The sequence below is a fragment of the Mobula hypostoma genome, chromosome 10 (genome assembly GCF_963921235.1).
Source record: "Mobula hypostoma chromosome 10, sMobHyp1.1, whole genome shotgun sequence".
Classification (NCBI taxonomy): Eukaryota; Metazoa; Chordata; class Chondrichthyes; order Myliobatiformes; family Myliobatidae; genus Mobula; species Mobula hypostoma.
In genome coordinates this window covers 57,852,961-57,874,904 of record NC_086106.1, presented here as the reverse complement: position 1 = coordinate 57,874,904, position 21,944 = coordinate 57,852,961, and the positions used below count along the sequence as shown (strand labels likewise).

General features: G+C 48.6%; 1 protein-coding gene across 3 annotated transcripts in view; it reads right to left on the bottom strand.

Moving 5' to 3' along the window:
• btk (Bruton agammaglobulinemia tyrosine kinase) overlaps window positions 1-21,944 on the bottom strand; it is a 124,423-nt gene that overhangs the window by 62,336 nt on the left and 40,143 nt on the right. For 2 of the 3 annotated variants that reach the window (XM_063060555.1, XM_063060556.1), the window contains exons 2-9: window positions 19,758-19,907; window positions 17,856-17,960; window positions 9,797-9,878; window positions 5,773-5,901; window positions 4,782-4,849; window positions 3,349-3,521; window positions 2,108-2,170; window positions 858-912 (exon numbers count right to left, since the gene is read on the bottom strand). In XM_063060555.1, the coding sequence (XP_062916625.1) occupies window positions 858-912; window positions 2,108-2,170; window positions 3,349-3,521; window positions 4,782-4,849; window positions 5,773-5,901; window positions 9,797-9,878; window positions 17,856-17,960; window positions 19,758-19,883 (801 nt within the window). In that variant the 5' untranslated portion in view covers window positions 19,884-19,907. The remainder of the gene's footprint in view (window positions 1-857; window positions 913-2,107; window positions 2,171-3,348; window positions 3,522-4,781; window positions 4,850-5,772; window positions 5,902-9,796; window positions 9,879-17,855; window positions 17,961-19,757; window positions 19,908-21,944) is intronic. The other variant, XM_063060557.1, reaches the window with a different exon arrangement.

The window sequence follows — 21,944 nt, the reverse complement described above, 5'->3', positions numbered from 1 at the left end:
GAAGGGTTATGCTTGAGCTGACGGCCTGACTCACTTCAGAGAACACATCCGTGTATCTGGAGAAGGAGAACAGGGTGTCCAAGGTCTCTCTGGAGACATTCTGGGACTGCTGTGCACCACAGTGGCATCCAGAACAACGATGCCACATTCTATATTGACATCCTTTTAGTAAATACAGAACTGAGGTTTTGTAAGTATGTTATTAAGCCTCCTTTCTATTAAAAGTATGAAGACCTGGACAAGTCAAAAGGTATCTTGGAGCATCAATTTGTGCACAAAACAGTAAGCCTACTCCTGGTGTGTTTGGGGGTTTACAATGGCATACACAGCACCAGGACAAGAGCAACTAGGCTGTTGACAGCACAGGCTGAAAATAACCTTCATTTAGGGAAGCTGCAGGGGGCTCGGGGAAGTGTGAGCTGAGCTCGAAGCAATCACATGTGGAACAATACCTGACCGGGTATACAGACACAAGCAGCCGTGGCTGGCATACCCGGTCTGCAGCATCAACACTGCAGTCGCTTCTGAGAAGCTGCACTGAGTGCCACCCCCCCTTCCCCCCCACCCCACCCCGGCCCAGACAGACCGAATCCTCGGGCCGAAGGTCAGCAACATGATCGCTGGAAAGCCTGTCGGGTTCTGCACAGTCCCGTGACATCACGAGAGATGATTTACCCTGTGCGGGGCCCATGAAGGGCTCTACAGAGGGGATCTGACCTCTGGCATCCTGCCCTGGAAAGGTCAGACAGTAAACTGGGCGTCACTTGTTTCTCAAATGCTTCCCATTGTCTCGCTCCTCACTGGCTGTTCAACTCTACTGGCGCGTGGCCCGGAGAGGGACGGGGGGTAAAGGTTACCTCCTGCTTCAGAAGTTGCTCTGCTTTACTTCTTGTGATTTCTTTGTTGTACCACCTGCAACGAAGGAAGAAGGAATGAAGCTTCTGGTCACATCCCACACAATACTACCCTGCACGTCTGCCCCTATTTACACATGCTATTCCCTTAGGAAAGAGTGAGTGAGGAATTGGCTCGGCTTCTGCTCAGATAGGGGCCTGCCGTGGGAAGTGTGCCGATCCCAGAGTCAGGACTACTGTACAGGACCTTTCACCACTGAAGAATTCATGGCAGAGTCATGGGACTGTGGGATTCAGCCCTCTTGAGACACAGCCACAGAATCCAGACCGAGACATGGCTTGGTACTGTGGGTGTGAGCTGTTCACTTAGAGAGGCTGTTCTGTGGGAGAATGTTACAGTCAGAGAGGCTGTACTGTGGGGGTATGGAACAGTCAGAGAGGCTGTGAACAGTCAGACAGACTATACTGCGGGAGTATGGAACAGTCAGAGAGACTGTACTGTGGGAGAATGTTACAGTCAGAAGGGTTGTACTGTGGGAGAATGTTACAGTCAGAAGGGTTGTACTGTGGGTGTATGTTACAGTCAGAGAGGCTGTACTGTGGGAGAATGCTACAGTCAGAAGGGTTGTGCTGTGGGAGAATGTTACAGTCAGAGAGGCTGTACTGTGGGGTTATGGAACAGTCAGACAGACTGTACTGTGGGAGTATGGAACAGTCAGAGAGGCTTACTGTGGGAGTATGCAACAGTCAGACAGACTGTACTGTGGGAAAATGTTACAGTCAGAGAGGTTGTGCTGTGGGAGTATGGAATAGTCAGACAGACTTTACTGTGGGAGTATGCAACAGTCAGAGAGACTGTACTGCGGGAGTATGGAACAGTCAGAGAGACTGTACTGTAGTAAAACATTACAGTCAGAAGGGTTGTACTGTGGGGGTATGTTACAGTCAGAAGGGTTGTACTGTGGGAGAATGTTACAGTCAGAAGGGTTGTACTGTGGGAGAATGTTACAGTCTGAGAAGCTGTGCTGTGGGGGTATGTTACAGTCAGAAGGGTTGTACTGTGGGGGTATGTTACAGTCAGAAGGGTTGTACTGTGGGAGAATGTTACAGTCCGAGAGGCTGGGGGGAGATGGCTGAGGAAGAAACCAGGCCCAGACGACTGGAAGACGGGGACAAGCACAGTGTAGTGCCGGGGTACCGCCGTGCGCTGACTCTGGCCCGGTGTAATGGGCACCTCATCTGCACCAACGTACTCGTAGGTTTCCAGCTGGTTTATAGACTCCACCACGTAGTTACTGGGGATGAAACCTTCCCTCCTGCAGAACAGAACAGAACAGAAAGAGCAAGTGGTCAGTTTCCCTCAACCACTCCTCCTCTTGCCATGAACACCACAGCAAACTCACCAGCCCCTCGTCAGAGTGGATCATCGCACTCCCCACCCACCGATCCCGGTGATCCCCTCCTTGATCATTCCTGATCCATTCCCCCTCACTCATCTTGTAGTCCTCCCTCCCAACCCACTGGTCCTGGACCCCTGGAATCCACTTCCCCATCTCCCCGTAAACACTTCCCCCAACCGGACCGGTCAGCAGTAGCCGAGAGACGGGGCAGAGGTGAAACGGAGCTCACCGAAAGCAGCCTTTTCAAGATTTACACACTCTAGCACACATTTGCAGATACAAATTTACACACACACATTCCTGTACGCACTAATACAGCCACGTGCACTCTCAAACGCAAGAATATCTACAGATCTGCACACATACAAAGTGTGCACGCGTGCAAACGAATCCTGTAGAAAGATGCAAAGTCTGCCCGCTCCATCATGAGCACTCGCCTCCCCAGCATTGAGGACGTCTTCAAAAGGTCATACTTTAAAAAGGCAGCATCCATCACCCAGGACATGCCCTCTTCTCATTGCTACCATGAGGAGCGGGTACAGGAGCTTGAAGACACACGCTCAATGTTTCAGGAAAGTTTCTTCCCTTGCATCATCAGATTTCTGAATGGACCATGCACGCATGCTTGTAACCTCTCTGTTTCCTCTTTTCCCTTTTTTGCATTACTCATTTAATTTAATTTCTATATATATATATTTCTTATTATAATTTATAGTCTTAATTATTATGTATTGCAAGACAACAAGACAAGATTCTTGACATATGCCAGTGATATTAAACCTAATTCCGATTCACACTCACAGCTATTCCCTATTGCTGAGCTCAGATCAACAACACTCTGTTATTTGACATAAAGGCAAAAGACGCCACAGGGAACGTAAGCTGGGAGATGCGGAAAGGCTAAGCTTTCCCGCTACAATTCAACGTGAGAACGTTGCTCCCAATGTGTTCCTGGGCGTGGCACATCACCCACCTGGCCCAGGTACTACTCTCCTGTGGGCTGCCCAGATGGTTTTAACGGGTCCCTCCCGAGCCCAATACCTGCTCCCCCGCCCCGCGGCTGCCCCCAACCCCAGCGCCCGAAGCACACGCACCCATGAGCGTCTCGCGCCCGCCACCAGTTGTGGTCACTGTGGTCGAGCACAAAGTACTCCTCGTCCTTGCGCAGGGGTAGGTCCTCGGGGTTCATGATCTGGTAGTCATACAGGGCCACCACCACCTTCTTGGGTACTGAGGTGGGCTGTGGAGCAGGTGCCTGTCTCATTGCCTGTGAGGGGAACCAGGAAGCATGGCCACATTATCATCAAGTCAGTAGCACTCGCTGGTTAATCATTGTCAACTAACATTACCTCATTCCCCATTAGAAATTAACCATACAAATTACCATTGAGTAGTCAGATAGTAGCCAAGATATCAGTCATTTAATATCTATTTAAAAGCATTGAAGAATGAGGGGAGATTTAGTAGTGGTTTACAAAATTATGAGGGGTATAGACAGAGAAAATGCGAGTAGGCTCTTTCCACTTAGATTAGGAGAGATAAATACGAGAGGACATGGCTTTGGGGTGAAAGGGGAGAGGTTTAGGGGGAACATTAGGGGGAACTTCTTCACTCAGAGAGTGGTGGGAGTGTGGAACGGGCTGCCATCTGACCTGGTAAATGTGGGCTCACTCTTAAGTTTTAAGAATAAATCGGATAGGTACATGGATGCGAGAGGTCTGAAGGGTTATGGACTGGGTACAGGTCAATGGGACTAGCGGAATAAAGTTTCAGCACAGACTAGAAGGGCCGAATGGCCTGTTTTCTGTGCTGTAGTGTTCTATGGCTCTATGGTTCTATTTACTAAGATATTCATGACTACTTTCTAATAACTGTACAATTTACAGGGAGGGAGGGAGATGAGACTGGGGTTAAAGGGTCTAGTTAAGCAGGGTACACCCGATACAGGGAGCAGGAGGATGGTGGGAGGGGAGAGGAGTGCAAACCTCGCCCCAGGGGGAGCAACTCTGGCCTGTCTCCACTGTTCTCTGGAGCTGCCGGCTTCCTGCCCCACACAAGTCTTTCATGCCTCCCCTACTCCCTCCCGCTCCAGGTGCAGGGAATTTGTGGGTGCAGGGTATTGTTGATCAACGGTGCCCACTTTAGACGGGACACCATCACACACTCCCGGCTAGACTGGACGGAGCCAAAACCCCCCCCCCACCCTGACACGCCAGATCTTCCCAGGAGTGGGGGGGGCACGAGTCATCACCTCTCCTGAGTGGACTCTCCAAAACACCTAGGGTTTGGTGATTAACTCACACCTCACACAGCAGTGGCTTGGTAGCACTGAGATCTAGGGGCAGGAGCACCCCCTGAGAGGACGGTTGGCGGCTACAGACAGTGGGGAGGAGAGAGAAGGTGAGATCAGGGTGGAGAGGCAGTATGTCAGGGATACGGTGTCAGCAGAAAAGTCAAACATTAGGGGGAATCCAGAGGGTGTGTGCAGAAAGAGAATTGTAGGGAATTCCAGAGGGCAATCATTTACCTGTTCTTCCTTCGGGGTTGGTGGGAGGGGCTTCCTGGATTTACGCCGGGAGGTTCCAGATGTCTGAACTGCAAGCAAAATATCTTGGGATTACTATAATATATCTTTCCTTCCTTAAAAGACTTTCCCTCCAGTGTGAACTGTTAGCTCGGCGCAGTCCCACTGGAAGAGACCTTGGTTCTACTGAGGGAACACCACACCCTGTCACAGAGTGCAGCTCTGAGAGTTTCCTTCAATAACCCGTTACATTTAAAATCCCATTTTGCCTCTGTATAGTAGATACCCGCACTGTTAACATTAAAATCAGAGGAATTCCCCCAGTAGTTCCTGCCCTCAACCTTGTGGGAGCATCTGTGCACAGACTGGTTCGGTGTTTCCTGTGAATGCCCTAACGTCACGGGGTGGGGGGAGGAATTCTTTCCAGAGTGGTTCCCGAGACATTGGGTTTCACCCTCTGCCCCACTTCTACAGGTTGTTGAGCAGCCTTAATCCGGCTTCAGGACACCGTGGCAGAGCAGCAGCCTCCGAGTGTCGGAGACCAGGGTTCGATGCTGACCTGTGACCCCGGCTGCTCCTGCTCCCTCCCACATCCTATTGGTAGGTTAATTGGCTGCTGTGACTTGCCCCGAGTGGGTAGGTGAAAGGTTGAATCGGGGTGGGGGGAACTTCATGAAAATAAAACATCATGGGGGTCGGATGAGTGGTAAATAGTGGAAGAGAGTCGATGCAGGCTCGATGGGCCGGAGGGCCCGTTTCATGCTGTCACAGTGCAGCATTCCCTCAGTGCCGCACTGATAGGAGAGTTTAGAGAGCGGTCAGCTAAATGTGGGCAGATGGGACAACCAGTCGGCCGTAGACACAGTGGTGCAAGTGGCCTGTTTCCACCGGTATGGTCCTGACTCCATGGATAAAACTGTGTCAATCACGGGGACAGCAGGTAAGGAGGAGGATGCAGAACCTGCCATGATTTTGAAAAGCAGGGGACCCTTACATGCATTCATCGCTTGGATAACACAGCATCCAGGGGCGTTTTTGGCCGACTGTTGACAGCAGGACCACTCTCCCCCTATCCAAAAACATGGGTGGTACTTCTGCATGAGCTCCTGGTTGAAGCGAATCCCTGAAACCGAGACAGGGATCAATTCAGTACAAGAGGTGGCAGTCTCACCCCATCCATTCCACACCCTGACCCAAATGTAATCAAACTCCCCAGATCACACAGAACACTGTGCCTGCAACCAAAACCATAAGTCAAACACAGGTAAGACATGTACAGGAAACGGTGAGACACCGGGGGAATAGTAACGAGCAGAGAGACCTCGGGGTCTGCCCACGACTCCCTGAGAGTGGCCTCACAGGTAGATAGGGCACATGGTGTGCTTGCCTGCTCTGGTCAGAGCACAGGGCATCATTACTGGGAAATCATGGTACTGGTTCGGCCCCACTTACTGTGCAGTTCCGATCCCCACATTATAGAGAAACTGTGATTGCACTGGGAGAGAGTGCAGAGGAGATACATTGGCACGTTATCTCAAGTGGGGCGAGATATTGCACAGTCTGGGTTCGTCTTCCATGAAGTTAAAGGGGATGAGAGCTCGCCCGAGGCTGGTATATAAGACTATGAGAGGCAAGGATGGGGAGACAGTAAAGATCTTTCCCCCTGTTGTTTTTCCTTATTCCCTTTTTATGGTAAGGGTATCAAAAACAAGGAGGGATAGGTTAAGGTAAGGGAAAAGAGTATCAAAGGGATCTGAAGGGTAAGTTTTCTTTTTCACACAGAGTGGTTACTATCTGGAACTCATTACCAGAGGAGGTAGTGGAATAGGATACAATCCCTATGCTTAAAAGACATTTTGACCGGTATTTAGATAGGTAAGACACAGAAGGGTGCAGAATTGATGTGAGCAAGTGCGATTGATGTAGACGGGCAATAAAGATCAGCATGGATGTGATGGGCCGAATACCCCATTTCTGTGCTGTAAAACTATGACACACTCACTGCCTACAAATGATCCGAGAGCTTAAGAAACATTAATATTAATATTATCATATTTTGAAAACTACACAGGTTCTTACACCCTGAGACTCATTGACCAACACCACTTGATACTTACACCCAATCACAGACCAATCCCAGCCGAAACTTCTCCCACATTCAGACCTAAACCATTAGCATTCAGTATTTGCTCAGATTTTTTTATGCTTTTTCTGATTTTCCTTCTAACTTCACTTTTTATCCTATTCCACATTTATTGTCGACATTCTAATTTGTCCCACCAACCATCAAACAGATTACCCAGTTTGACTAATATCTAGGATAAGACCTGCAATGGATTAACACCCCTAATGAACAATGAAATGCCACACTTTTTAATTCCACTTCCCATTCCCATTCTGATATGTCAGTCCACAGCCTCCTCTACTGTCGCAATGAGGCCACACTCAGGTTGGAGGAGCAACACGTTGTATTCTGTCTGGGTAGCCTCCAACCTGATTGAATGAACATTGATTTCTCAAACTTCCGGTAATGCCCCGCCCCCTTCACTATTCTCCATCCCCATTTCCCTCTCTCACCTTATCTGCTTGGCTGCCCATCACCTCCCTCTGGTGCTCCTCCTTGGCTTCTGTCTTATTCCATCAGACTCCCCATTCTCCAGCCCTGTGTCTCTTTCACCAATCAGCTTCCCAGCTCTTTACTTCACCCCTCCCCCTCCCCCCACCTCCCAGTTTCACCTCTCATCTTGTGTTTCTTCCTTCCCTCCCCCACCTTCTTACTCTGACTCCTCATATTTTTCTCCAGTCCTGACGAAGGGTCTCAGCCTGAAACATCGACTGTTTACTCTTTTCCATAGATGCTGCCTGGCCTGCTGAGTTCCTCCAGCATTTTGTGTGTGTTGCTGGAACTTAATCAGCCCTGGTGCTCTCAGCAATTAACACCGAGCAAACCCCAGCACAATATTGAGTTGTTAGCACCTCTGTAGTTTCAGAGAGACTGTGGTTAATATAGGTTGTCAGAGAGATTAACAAAGCAAAACTATCTCTAAGATTATTAACTCACTGCTTGCTTATACAATGATGAACTCATTGTAAATGATCAGAGATTATCAAGATGCTAGTTATCACCAAGACTAACACTGTCAGTTTTAAACAAGCTAACATAAATATGGTTAATTGGAGGCGTCGATCCATATGCCAAGAAGGCCATTCAACCCATCATGCCTGTGCTGACCTTTTTGCCCACCCACGCTGATTCAATCTGCCCACATGAGAACTGCATCCTCCTATAACCTTGGTTATTCAAGTATGTGTCTAAATGTCTCTTAAATGAAGTGATCGTGTTTGAGTTCACCACTTCCTCTGGCAACATGTTCTAGATACCAATCACTCTCTGTATCTAAAAAAAATTCCTCATATCCCTTTAAAACTTCTCACACTGATGCCCTCTTGCCATGGGGAAAAGAAAGATTCGGACTTATCTAACCCATCCATGCCTCTTATTACCTGTCAGGTCATTCCTTAGCCTACTTCATTCGAGGGAATATGACCCCGCCTATCCACTTTACCCTAATCTCCAGTCCTCCCGTCCAAGCCATGTCCCAGTGAATCTCCTCTGTGTTCTCCCCAGAGTGCTCCCAACGCAACACTTTTCCTGTCAATTGCATCGATTTAGGGGTAAGTGTTATTTTCTTATGGCTAAGGGAGACGGGCTTGGCCAAGAGAGGAGGTGAGGAGCAACACCTTCTATTCCATCTATGTAGCCTCTAACCTGGTCTCACAAACATCGATTTCTCAAACTTCCAGTAGCTGACTCCCCCCCCCACCACCTTCACCATTTCCCATCCCATTTCCCTCCCTCACCTTATCTCCTCACCTCCCCATCACCTTCTTCTGGTGCTTCTCTCCCTTCCCTTTCTAAATTGGTTTTCTACCCTCTCCTATCAGATTACTCCTTCTCCAGCTGTTCATCTCTTCCACCTACCAACCTCCCAGCTCTTTACTTCACACCCTCCCCCTTTCCCAGTTCCACCTTCCTCCCTTCCCCCGACCTTCTTATTCTGACTTCTTCCCCCTTCCCTTCCGGTCCTGGTGAAGAGTCTCAGCCCGAGATGTCGACTACAGGAAGGATGTGGAAACCGCAGAAAGGGTACAAAGTAGATTTACAAGGATGTTGCCTGGATTGGGGAGCGTGCCTTATGAGAATAGGTTGAGTGAACTTGGCCTTTTCTCCTTGGAGCGATGGAGGATGAGAGGTGACCTGATAGAGGTGTACAAGATGATGAGAGGCATTGATCGTTTGAAAAGCCAGAGGTGTTTTCCCAGGCTGAAGTGGCTAACAAGAGGGGGCACCGTTTTAAGATGCCTGAAAGTGGGTACAGTGCAAGGGGGATGTCAGAGGTAAGTTTTTCACACAGAGAATGGTGGGTGTGTGGAATGCACTGCCAGTGAAGGTGGTAGAGACAGATACAACAGGGTCTTTTAAGAGACTCATAGATCGGTACATGGAGCTTAGAAAAATAGAGGGCTATGCGGTAGGGAGATTCTAGGCCGTTTCTAGAGCGGGTTACATGGTCAGCACAACATTGTGGGCTGGAAGGCCTGTAATGTGCTGTAGATTTCTATGTTCTATGAGATGATAGCTGGAAGTGATCCACCTATCTTTATACTGTGTATCTCCCCTCTATCTTTTAGTCCAGATGAAAGTCCCTGACTGTCCATTTCTCTCCACAGACACTGCCTGCCCCTCTGAGTTCCTCTAATTATTAGTGTGTTCGAGGTGCCGTTGTCAGCAAGCAAGAAAACACAAAGCTGGATCTAAGCTGACATTTAGTGTCTGCAGGGGACGGCCACCCTGCTCTGGATTGTGACTAGAACTTCCAGCGATTCCTAAACATCTCAGCACAAGGCGAGAGGGAAAGGCTCTCCCAGTGGACGTGAATAGAAGCCTGCAAAGGGCTTTGGCCATCTAACAGTAATCGGCTGCGACCGTGCAGTGTAGTAAAGTGACATGACGTAACTGCTGCTCAGTTCCTTTATCCACTGGCTGCGCACGTCCTCGTTCTTTGCAAACACGTAGAGAGGGCCTTCGTCGTACACAATCTGCGGAAGAGGAGGTCAGGTGTAAGTAAAAGCCAGAGCCCCCAGACACAGACACTCACCTCAGCTCTCAGACTCACCACTAGCTACAAGCAGATTCAGCGTCACCGGCCTGGACTCTCACCGTGCCATTCCCCACGCAGACACCACAGCCAAGAAAGCCCACTAATGCATTTTCTTCCTAAGGAGGCCAATGAAATTTGGCATGTCTCCGTCAAGCCTCACCAATTTTCCTTGATGCACCACAGAAAGCATCCTATCTGGATGCAAGAACACACAAGAGATTCTGCAGATGTGGGAAATCTTGAGCAACACACTCAAAATGCTGGAGGAGCTCAGCCGTTCATTTACAGTATGGAGGGGAATGAACAGTTGGCATTTTGGGCCAAAACCTTCGTCCGGACTGGAAAAGGTAAGGGTCAAGAACAGGTGGGGGGGAGGGGAAAGAGTACAAGCTGGCAGCTGACAGGTGAAACCAGGTAGGGAGGGAGGGGAAGAGGGATGAAGTAAGAGGCTGGGAGGTGATAGGTGGAAAAGGTAAAGGACAAAAAGAGAGAAAAGCTAATAGGAGAGGACAGTGAACAACGGAAGAAGGGGAAGGAGGAAGGGAACTACAGGGAGGTGATGGGCAGATGAAGAGAAGGGGTGAGAGTGGAACCAGACTGGGGAATGGAAAAAGAAAGAAGGGAGAGGGGAGAAATTACTGAGGGTTACTGAAATCAATGTTCATGCCATCAGATTGAAGACTACCCAGACAAAATATGAGGTACTGCTCTTCCAACCTGTGTTTGGCTGCACCGTGGCGGTAGAGGAGGTCATGGACTAACAAGTTGAAATGGGAATGGGAAGGTGAATTAAAACGGGTGTCCACTGAGAAATCCAGCCTTTTGTGGTGGACCGAGTGAAGGAGCTTGACAAGGCTACTGCCCAATCTACCCCGGGTGTCACCGGGAGCACCAAATACAGTAGACTTGCAAGTGAAGTGTCGCCTCAGCTGGAAGCAGTGTTTGGGAACCTGAGTGGTGGTGAGGGGGGAAGTGCAGCTTGCAGGGAGAGGAGCCAGGAGGGAGGTCAGTCGGGAAAGACAAGTGGACGAGGGAGTCTCATGGAGAGCGATCCCTGGCGAAAGTGGAGAGTGAGGGTGGGGGAGGGAAAGATCAGCTTAGTAGTAAGATCCCATCATAGATGGCCGAAGTTACAGAGAATTATATGCTGGTTACGAAGGCTTGCGGGGTGATAGGTAAGCCCTACCCCTGCTATGCCGGTCGAGAGGATGGAGTGAGTGGAAAATGGAGGAAATTCAGGTAAGGGCAGTGTCGACGGCAGAGGGAGGGAGACCCTATGGTTTGAAGAAAGACGTTTCAGATGTTCTAGAAAGAAAAGCCTCATCCTGAGACCTGATGCCGTGGAGACAGAGGAACTGAGAAAAGGGAATCGCATTTTTATGAGGGAGTACATTTTGACAGGGTGGGAAGAGGTACAGTTATCATAGCTGTGAGGGACAGAAGGTTTATAAAAGATATCGGTAGTGAGAGATGAAGTCAGAGAGATTGATAAAGGGGAGAGAGCTGCTAGTAAATTTGAGGACAGGGTGGACATTGAAGGCACAGCTGATGAGGTTGATGAGCTTCATTTCTATGAGGTTCATTTCTATCCCCATTCCCATTCTGACATGTTAGTCCATGGCCTTTCCTTCTGCCACAACAAGGCCACTCTCAGAGTGGAGGAATATCACCTCAATTCTGTCCAGGTAGCCTCCAACCTAATGGCATGAACATCGATTTCTCCAAATTCCAGTAATTTATTTCTATTTTCCCCTCCCGTTTCCTTCTTCAATTCCCCAATCTGGCCTCTTATCTCTTCTCCTCACCTGCATACCACTTTCTCGTGGTGCCCCTCCTTTTCCCCTTTCTCCCATGGTCCACTCCCCCTCCTATCTGATTCCTTCTTCTTCAGCCATTATCTTTTCCAACTAACACCTCCCTGCTTGTTACTTCACCCCCCCCCACCCTCACTCACCTGCCTTCACAATCGCCTTCTAGTTTTCGTGCTTCCCACCCACCACGTTCCTACTTTGGCTTCATCCCCCTTCCTTTCCAGTACTGATGAAGAGTCTCAGCTTGTTTATTCATTTCCACAGATGTTGCCTGGCCTGCTGAGTTCCTCCAGCATTTTGTGTGCGTTGCTCTGGATTTCCGGCATCTGCAGAATCTCTTGTGTTTCTGGGCAACCCTTCTGGCTTCCATCTCTCTTCCCTGAAAGAAGGGCAACAAGGGGGTTGCTGGAGGATCTCGGAGGCTCAGGCAGCATCTGTGGACGGAATGGGCAGTCAATGTTTCCAGTTAAGTCCCTTCACCTGGACTGAAAGAATAGACCAGTCCTGATGCAGATTTTTGACATAGAACATCAACAATTCCTTTTCTCACTCAGATGCTGCTCAACCAGCCAAACGGCTGCCGATGATAGAGCCTGAAAGGAGAGGAAGGTGGAGCGTGGAATGAAACAAGGGAAGTGGAGTGAGTGTATGGAACGCTTGAGGGAGGGGACCTAGGGGAAGAGTGTGTGAGTGATAGGCAGATAAAGTGGGTGGAGGAGGGGAAATAAGAAGAAAGGCAAAGTAATGGGGTGTAGCGGATCTTTGAGGAATTGGGTGGATCAGGAGGAGAGAGGGAAGGCTTGAGGGTAGTTTGCTTGGATCAGTTTAGAATGGTATGCCTGTGTGTCTTCCCGTGTCTATAGGCCTGCCCTAGGCTCTCGGATTGGGTCAGGGGGCCTCTGGGTCAGCTCAGCCCAACAGAAAGGTCATCACCTTCATGACTCCCTCCCCACTCAAGCCAAGCACGTAATCCCGCTGTGGTGTCCCCTCACTGTATGGGATATCAGCTGGTGGCTCCTTGTGGTTGCACGGTCCTCCTCGTCCAACTGAGGACCCTGTGAAGACCATTCAGCCTTCCATCAGCTCATCACCTCACACATTAAACACTGCATTATCCCCCCCGTCCTAGCTCAATTCCGCCCAGATGAGAGTTCTGAATCCTTATCAGGGGCACCAGATCCAAGTGCAAGGTGGTGAGATACTCCCTTAGAATATCCAGGAAAATATTACATTCCAAGAACGCATATTTACTGCAGGTTAGTTAATCACCCCCTTACAACTGGACTTCAAGGAAGAGAGTCTGTGCCCTTGATCCTTCACCATTCTGAGGTACAGCATCGTTCAAGTTGATCCCCAGGACAGTATCCACATTAGGAAAGTAAAACAATCTCCTCCATCAACACTAGATTGGAGAGAATGTGTTGCTTCCTTTCAGAGGAGGTTCTGAATTGGAGAGGCATGGTGTCAGAGCTGAATCAATCCCTTTCCAGGGGCTCTGAGTGGGATTACAGGCCTCTCCCTTACAAGGAACAGCAGATTAAGTATGGGGATCTCAAAACTCAGGGTCCAGTCCCAGCCTCCAAATCCAGAACAGTGCCCAATCATAGATAGACAGATACTCTTTCAATACCAAAGGAAATTACAGTGTCACAGTAGCATTACAAGTGCACAGATATACAAATATTAGAAGAGAAGTAAGAAAGAATAAAAAATAAGTTACCTCAATCAGTCTAACAGGAGGAGGTCATCACTTCCCCTGCTATAAGTTGACTCATTATATAGGTCGAGGGTAAGAATGACCTCATAGAGCGCTCTTTGGGGCAGCACAGTTGTCTTAGTCTATTACTGAAAGTGCTCCTCTGTTCAGCCAAGGTGGCATGCAGAGGGTGAGAAACATTGTCCAGAATTGCCAGGATTTTCTGTAGGGTCCTTTGTTCTACCACAGCCTCCAGTGTGTCCAGTTTGATTCCAGCCTTTCTAATCAGTTTATTGAGCCTGTTGGCATCATCCATGTTGATGTCATTGCCCTAGCACACCACCGCATAGAAGATTGTACAGGTGACAATAGACTGGTAGGACATGTGAAGGAGAGGCCTGCAAACTCCAAAGGACCTCAGTCTCCTCAGGAAGTAGAGGTGACTCTGGACCTTCTGGTACACTGTCTCTGCGTTGGTGCTCCACTCAAATCTGTCATCCAGGTGCACCCCCAGGTACTTGTAGGTCCTCACCACATCCACGTCCTCACCATCAATAGTAACAGGGAGCAGTGCAGGCTTGGTCTTCCTAAAGTCCATCACCATCTCCTTTGTCTTACTGATGTTGAGCTACAGATGATTCAGCTTGCACCAATAGACAAAGTCCTCCACCAGGGCCCTGTATTCATCCTCCCATCCTCCCTTTATACACTCAACTACTGGTAAGTCATCAGAGAATTTCTGCAGATGACATGACTCAGTGTTGTATCTGAAGTCCGGGTGAACAGGAAGGGAGCCAATACAGTCCCCTGTGGGGTCCCAATGCTGCTTATAGCCATGTCTGACACACAGCTCTGAAGCCACGCAAACTGTGGTCTGCCTGTCAGGTGTGAGCCAGGTGTAGAGCAGTAAGCCGTTCCACGTACTAGGTGAGGCCCAGTAAACCTAGTCTGACCAACTGCAACCCCGTGCAAGCTGAAGTTTCTACATCTTATCTTCCATTGGACCTGTCGGAACCCAACAAGGAACTCTACAACTTCAGGTAAGCATCTTTTCCAGTTTCTGTCAGATCTGGCCTGCTCAGTGATGGATGTTACCCTTCCTGCTGAGCAGTTCCGCAATGCCATCATCCCACACTTGCAATTGGTATTTAATCTGTCTGAGGTGGGTTGGCCTATCCTTTTCTGATTTCCAGCAAGTACCCTGACCCTCACTGACATGGTTATTTTTTCTCTCTCCACTCTTCATTACACCACCCACAATGAACAACCCATGCCCCCCCCCGTCTCTGAGTCCCCACCCTCCCCTCTCTCCACCACACCACTTCTCTGAGGCAGAACTCATTGCTGATACTGTCTGGTATTAATGAAAGATCATCAGTCTGAATTATTAGCTCTGTCCCTTTCATCCCAGATGCAGACCCACTGAGTGTTTCTGGGTGCTGGTTTGATTTCATGTTCCCAGCTTCTGCAGTGTTTCTCCCCCCCATCAGTTCGAACACAAAATCTCAGGTGAACTACCGCTCCGATGGGTGTGTTTCAGCCCTCACAACACTCAGGGGCTGGGTGAAAATGGACCAGATACTTCAAGGCTGGACAAGGACAAGGTTGTTTTAGTCAAATACCCAGGACACGTGCTACTGTTTAGACAGGGCCTGGGCGTGTCCTAGCGGGATCAGTAACAGGCAGCCGTCGATCCCAGGGCATCATGGGCCTCTGGTGGACTGTGTCCTCTCCAGGGCCGGAAGATTTGAAGAACCGGCTGTTGCCCATGCATCAAGTTCCCCCTCTCCACGTCACTGATGTAGTCCAAGGGAAGGGCAAGCGCCAATACAGCTTGGCACCAGCGTCGTCATAGAGGTTGCCAGAGTGAAGTTGTAAACAACATCAAACTGCCTTAGGGACCCTGGCTCCAGATTTCTTCCTCGGGGATTACTCCTGAAGCCTTTCCCATGGGTGGGTATGGCTGCAAGGCAGCGGAGGTTTGAAATCAGAATTTTCCTTCTCCTAGGCTGGCTGCCGTCCAAGGCTGACGAGCCCCACATGCCCGAAACAACTGGTTTTGAGGCGCCAGTGCCCCTTCTCTTGTCAGTAGAAACTGTTCCTCCAGGCCTGGTAGCTAAGCCACATGTGACGGCCAAGAGCTGGACTTGGTTGTCAGAGGCTGTTAGAGTCGCCCGCCACTTGGAGCACTTTATAGGTAGTGGGAGCTTATCCCCACTACCACCCCCGGCTGTGACAACATGAGATCAATAAATATTTTAACTCAGTCAATCCTAGACTCTGATGATGGTACCTTCACAATTGCTTGATGTAGCTGCCAATAATTGGCAATGTTGAACCCTAATGTTCCAATGTCCCCTGAGTTGCTCACAAGACAAACAGAATCTGATTTATTCATTAACCAGGCATGATCGTCTGTTTACTGAAAAGCGAATTCTTCTGCTAGAATTCAGAGGACAAGATAGAAATGGCACAGGGCTATCACTGAACAGGAACAGGCCGATGTTGTGCTAAACTAATTAAACTAGAAACTAAACTAGTCTCCAACACATATCCCTTCATGCTCTACACATTCATGTGCCTAGCAAAATGCCTCTATTATATTTGCCTTAACTATCACTAACACCAGTGCATTTCACCAGTCTCTATGTTAAAAACCTGCCCCATACATCTCCTTTGAACAGGCAGACACCTGAAATGCACATCCTCTGGAATTAAACATTTTGATATATTGGACCGATACCAGCTGTTTACCGTATCAGTCTTCTCCGTGGATTGTCACCTTGTCGTGGTGGAGAAGCTTGTGTGGTCCTGTGATCCCGAGAGCAATGCCATCTGGAGCTATGTTCCTGGTAGGGTCGCCCATGGTGGTAAGGTCGAGGGTGAGGTCTCTGACAAAGAACAATCCAACCAAGACCTCAACGATGGAACAGGCGGACAAAGTTACTTCGAACTCAACGGCTGTGAAGGTGAATGAAGGCTGCAACAAATCTATCAGCTCTGATCGTCGTGGTTTCCTTGCCATTGGAATCAGTTGGTTGATTTGTAAAGTATCGTGTGCTTCTTGGAGTGCAACATCAAGTACATGTTAAACAAATACACGCACAGGCATCTTCACTCTGTGGGCCACTTCTTCAAAATGAAGACCATCATCCTTGACCTCGAGGGATAGCCACAACGACGAGACAACCGTATCAATGTCTCTCATAATATAAACTTCTGTCAGGTCTCTCCTCAGTCTCTGCCACTCCAGAGAAAACAACCCAAGTTTTCTGTAGCAGATGCCCTCTGATCCAGGCAACGTCCTGGTATATCTCTTCTGCAGCCTCTCCAAAGGTTCCACATACTCTCAATACTAGGACAAGAACTGAAAGCTGTCCTCCAGATGCAGCCTAACCAGGGCTTGATAAAGATGCAACACAGCTTAATTTTGAACTGAATGTTTCAACTAATAACAGCAAGTATGCCATGTGCCTTCTCCTTACCATCCTATCAACCCGTGCAGCCACTTTAAGGGAGGTATGGATTTGGACTTCAGTGTATCAACACTGTTAAGGGTCCCGTCTCATCTGGCAGGATGCATGTGTATGACAACAAACTTGATTAACTGTGTACTGCTCCTTGAACTTCTCAAAGTGCAACACCTCACACTCGGCCAGGTTCAACTCCAGATGCCATCTCTCCCCCTATATCTGCAACTGATCTATATCCCACCATATTGCCCGCGAGCCACAACACCACCAACTGCGAAGCTTACTAACCCGCCCGTCCATGTTCTCATCCAAGTCATTTACATAAATCGCAAACGACAGAGGTCCCTGCGAAACACCATTAGTCATGGACTTCCAGCCAGAGTAAGTCCCATTAACCGCTACCATCTGTCAATTCTGAATTTTGTCTGTAAAGAGTTTGTACGTTCTCGCTGTGACCACGGGGGTTTCCTCCAGGAGCTCTGGTTTCCCCCCACCGTCTGAAGACGTGCCAGTTGATAGATGAATTGGTCATTGTAAATTGTGCTGTAATTAGGTGGGGGTTAAATTGCTGGGCAGCATGGTTGAAAGGGCCGGGAGGGCCTATTTCGCTCTGTATGGCAATAAATAAGCAAATAACCAGTTGCCTGTGGGCCCATTCATCTTAATCCTCTGGATAAGCCTACACAAAGGGCCTGGTCAAGCACTAAGTGTTAATGTCACAGAGCACGTTTCCAGGTTGAAATGAAACAGTATCTCCCCAGAGGCTGTGGATCCCAGGAGATGATAGAGAGATCGCTGGAATATTGAGTGATATAGACAAAAGCGAGGGTGGATCAGCTATGACCTTTTGGTGGGGGAGGGAGGTGTGCCTTTCCAATACTGTATCCCAGTATCATGAGAGTGATTCTTCAGGAAGCTGATAGATGCTGACTGACCTGGAATGGGTACTGCCTTTCGATCGGGCAGTTCTCCTCAGCCCTCACCACCTCTACGCACTTGATCTTGTCCAGCTCAATCGAACCTTTCTTGCCTCCCCGTTTCTGGAGGGAAAACAGATGAAGCTTTAGTGACTGCACCTGCTCCTGGGCTGTTGCTCAGTTCTCTGTGAGTTGTACAGCTCGCTCACAGGCTGCCTCAGCACTGACCACTCTCCATAAAGATGCCGGTCACAGGTTGCCTCTTCATAAAGTTGTGACACTGCCGAAACCTCAGTTCATTTTTGAGCGGTTGCTCTGCATCTGATCTGTCGTCGCAGGCAGTATCACAGCCCCTCCCTGCCTTTGTCACGGTTATACATAACACCCACAGGTGGTGTTGAAGCCAATACAGAGACAGTGGTGCCAGCAGCAGATTAACTGGAACCCAAACCCACCTCCTTCAGGCCGCCTGGAACCAAAACAAGAACAGGAGACAGTAAGAGCAGGTGGAGGCCACTCAGCCCCTCAAGTCAGTTCCACCACTCAATCTGATCATGGCTAGTCTGTGCTGTCTTCAACTCCTCTTCTCTGCCTGTTCCCCATAACCTCAAATCCTCTATTCCTCAAATAGTTCTCCATCGCCACTTAAATTTATTTAATAATCTGGCCTCTGGGGACAGAGTTCCAATGCTAAGCCCCTCTGAGTGAAGACATTTCTCCTCAGCTCAATTTCCACTGACCAGCCCCTGATCGGGTAACTCTGTCCCACAAGTGGAAACATCTCAACATCTGACCGGTGAAGCCCCCTAAGATCTCCAGTGCTTGAAGAAGGTACTCCTTTCTCCATGGTTTCTGAGATGCCAGGGCTCTTGCTCAGTGATGGAGGGGTAACCCTGCACAGCACGAGCCAGTCCTGAGCTGGGAGGAGATAAGGAACCGGATAAGCAACAAAAGGGTCATTTCAAAACACTTCGGCCCGCTGCGTTCACCAGCATTTTTTATGTGTGCTGTCTAAAAGCCTACCTTTTTAATTCAGCTTACTTATAGGATCACTTAATGCCTTTTAACACTGAATACATTTATATGGTATATTCGATTATATTTTATTCTATATAATGCTTCTAACTTTGTCTTCCGTTTTTATCACTATATTGATTTATCTCTACAATCTGTGTAAACCATTTTGAGCCAGCGTCTTAAAGGTGCTATATAAATAAAGTTATTATTATCTATTATTATTAAAAGAAGGTGGGACTGAATGTCAAACAAGGCAAAGCAAATCAAAACACAGATGCCGGAATCCCGAAATAAACACAGAAACTGTCTGAAACACTTGGCAGATCAGGCAATATCTACAGAAAGAGGAACGGTTCACATTTCAAGTTGGGACTCTTCACCAGAACTGGGAAAGAAAGAAACTGAGTTAATCTAGGTGGTAGAGAAGTTGGCAGAGGGGAGTGGGTGGAATGTGAGTGGAATGGAATGTGAGGGGGTGAAATAATAAACACCCAGTACACAGACAGTTAACTCCTTTCTCTGGGTAGCAAGGTGCTAATGTTGGGAAGCCTGGGTGAAGCTGTACAGCCCAGCCCTCTTGGAGGTGCTGGCCGGGTCAGGACATACAAATGGAAGAGAAAGGAGGGAGAAGATTGACAACACGTGGCAATTTATCTGTAGCTGGAAAATTCATTATTGGCCCCTGCAGGGTTATGTAACGTGCCCTGACAGAGGATAAGAAGTTGTTTCTCAAGCTTACATTGGGCCCTGTTGTAACCGGGCGGGAAGTCATAGACAGAGAGGTCAAATGGTGCAGACTGAATGTTGTTGAGAGATCCTATGGAAGCTGATCTTTGAACGAACTGTTGTTTAGTGATTCGACTGATTGGTGCCAGAGTCAACTCCTAAAAAGTTTTCACTTACCATCCGCTCACTGAAATACTCATAGTACGAGATCTTGGTGTCAGTCAGAATGAACAGTCTCTCCTTGTAGTTTAGTGGGGAGGTCTTCTTCTTCTGCTGCGACCTTTTAATGAACACTTCCTCCATGACTCTGTCTGAAGGGGGGTAGGTCTGCTCAGAGAGAAACCACCAAAACACATTAACCCCAAATACACAGGAAATGCATCTCAAGTAGAAACAGAAACACACCCGCTCACCAGGCCTCCTCCCAAAGCCCGGGAGGGGATCCTTTCTCTCCTCCTTTGAAGTTGCAGTCTCCCTCTCCCTCTCCCCCCCTCCCTTGAAGCTTCTGACTTTCCCCTCTCTTGAAGGTGCTGAGACTCTCCTTTATCCCCTGAAGGTACCAACTTTCTCTCCTCTGGTCATTCAGCAAGGAGGCCTTTCAGCCCAGCTGGTCCTTGCTAGCCAAGATGCTCCACCCAAGCTAATCCATTTGCCTGTATTTGGCCAATAACCTTCTAAACCTTTCCTGTCCATGTACCTGTCCAAATGACTTTTGCACCTGCTTCAACCACTGCCTCTGGTGGATCGTTCCATGCACATCACCATTCGTTGAAAAAGTTGCCACTCAGATCCCTACTAAGTCATTGCCCTTTCACCTCAGCCCATGCCCTATAGTTCTTGATTCCCCAATTCTGTGAAAGAGAACTGAATACAATCACGCAATCTAGGCCCCTCATGGCTTCATATGACTCTATAAGATCACCTCTCAGTCTCATACACACTAAGCAATAAAGTTCTAGCCTGTCCATTCTTGCCCTATAACCCAGCCATGGATTATTCTCTTTCCTCTTGTCACAGTCTCCAGGTTGAGACATCTTTCAGTTACCGTGCTCAGGTCATTGTTGTTCAGTGACTGTGAACAACTGTTGGGGAGGCCAGCAATGAACCTCACAGCTGAACTAATGGTGCTCATATCCTGTACACCCTGAGCTCTGTGTCGCAGATGGCCCTCAAGTCCCTGACCTGCCTTCACTGGATACGCAGCCCTCCCATTTCTGATTGAAGAATTGATCTGGCTCTGGCCCCACACGTTTCTTTGGTCCACAGACAGTTTCACACAGTGCCCTCAGGTCTCGGTTCAGGCAGTGTGAGCACTACTCGGCCCAAAGCTCAGTCATTGTGCCTGATCTAGACCACCCCACTGCAAGAGGGCCACACTACCACAGGAACCTTTCTCTGGGTGAAGCCCTCTGTGTTTCTCCATAATATCACAAAGTCCAGTCCAATTTGAACCTGGTGCTCCCGACCAGGAATTCCCCCACCCACTCACCCCAGCTATATGTTCATTCCAAACACTGATATGATGCAACATGCTTCTAATATGGTGGCAAGCAAGTCTGCAGACACGTTCTTGTGCAGAAGGTAACAAACTTCGACTGTGACCTTGCAGCTCTCTGATTGGTCTCTGCTCCCGACATCACCCTCCAAAAGCACATCAGTCAGTGTGAAACAATTTTGGGCTCTCTGTTGTGTCGAACGGTACCCTGGCGGTAACTGGTATTTGGTAATTGGCTTATTGTTGGCACATGTACCAAGATAAAGTGAAAAGCTTTGTTTTGGATGCCGTCCTGATAGACCACTCCAAATGTAAGTACGTCAGTGAGTAACACATACCATTAAAGTGAAAGGCAATATCGGAATGACGATACAGTATTAGAAAGCAGATGGTGCTTCAGTATTACAAAGAGTTATGCGGGTCGAAGATGTTCTTGTACATCAGTCACTGAAAGCAAGCATGCAGGTACAGCAGGCAGTGCAGAAAGCTAATGGCATGCTGGCCTTCATAACAAGGGGAATTGAGTATAGGAGCAAAGAGGTCCTTCTGCAGCTGTACAGGGCCCTGGTGAGACCACACCTGGAACATTGTGTACAGTTTTGGTCTCCAAATTTGAGGAAGGACATTCTTGCTATTGAGGGAGTGCAGCGTAGGTTCACAAGGTTAATTCCCAGGATGGCGGGACTGTCATATGTTGAAAGATTGGAGCGACTGGGCTTATATACACTGGAATTTAGAAGGATGAGAGGGGATCTGATTGAAACATATAAGGTTATTAAGGGATTGGACACACTGGAGGCAGGAAGCATGTTCCCGCTGATGGGTGAGTCCAGAACCAGAGGCCACAGTTTAAGAATAAGGGGTAGGCC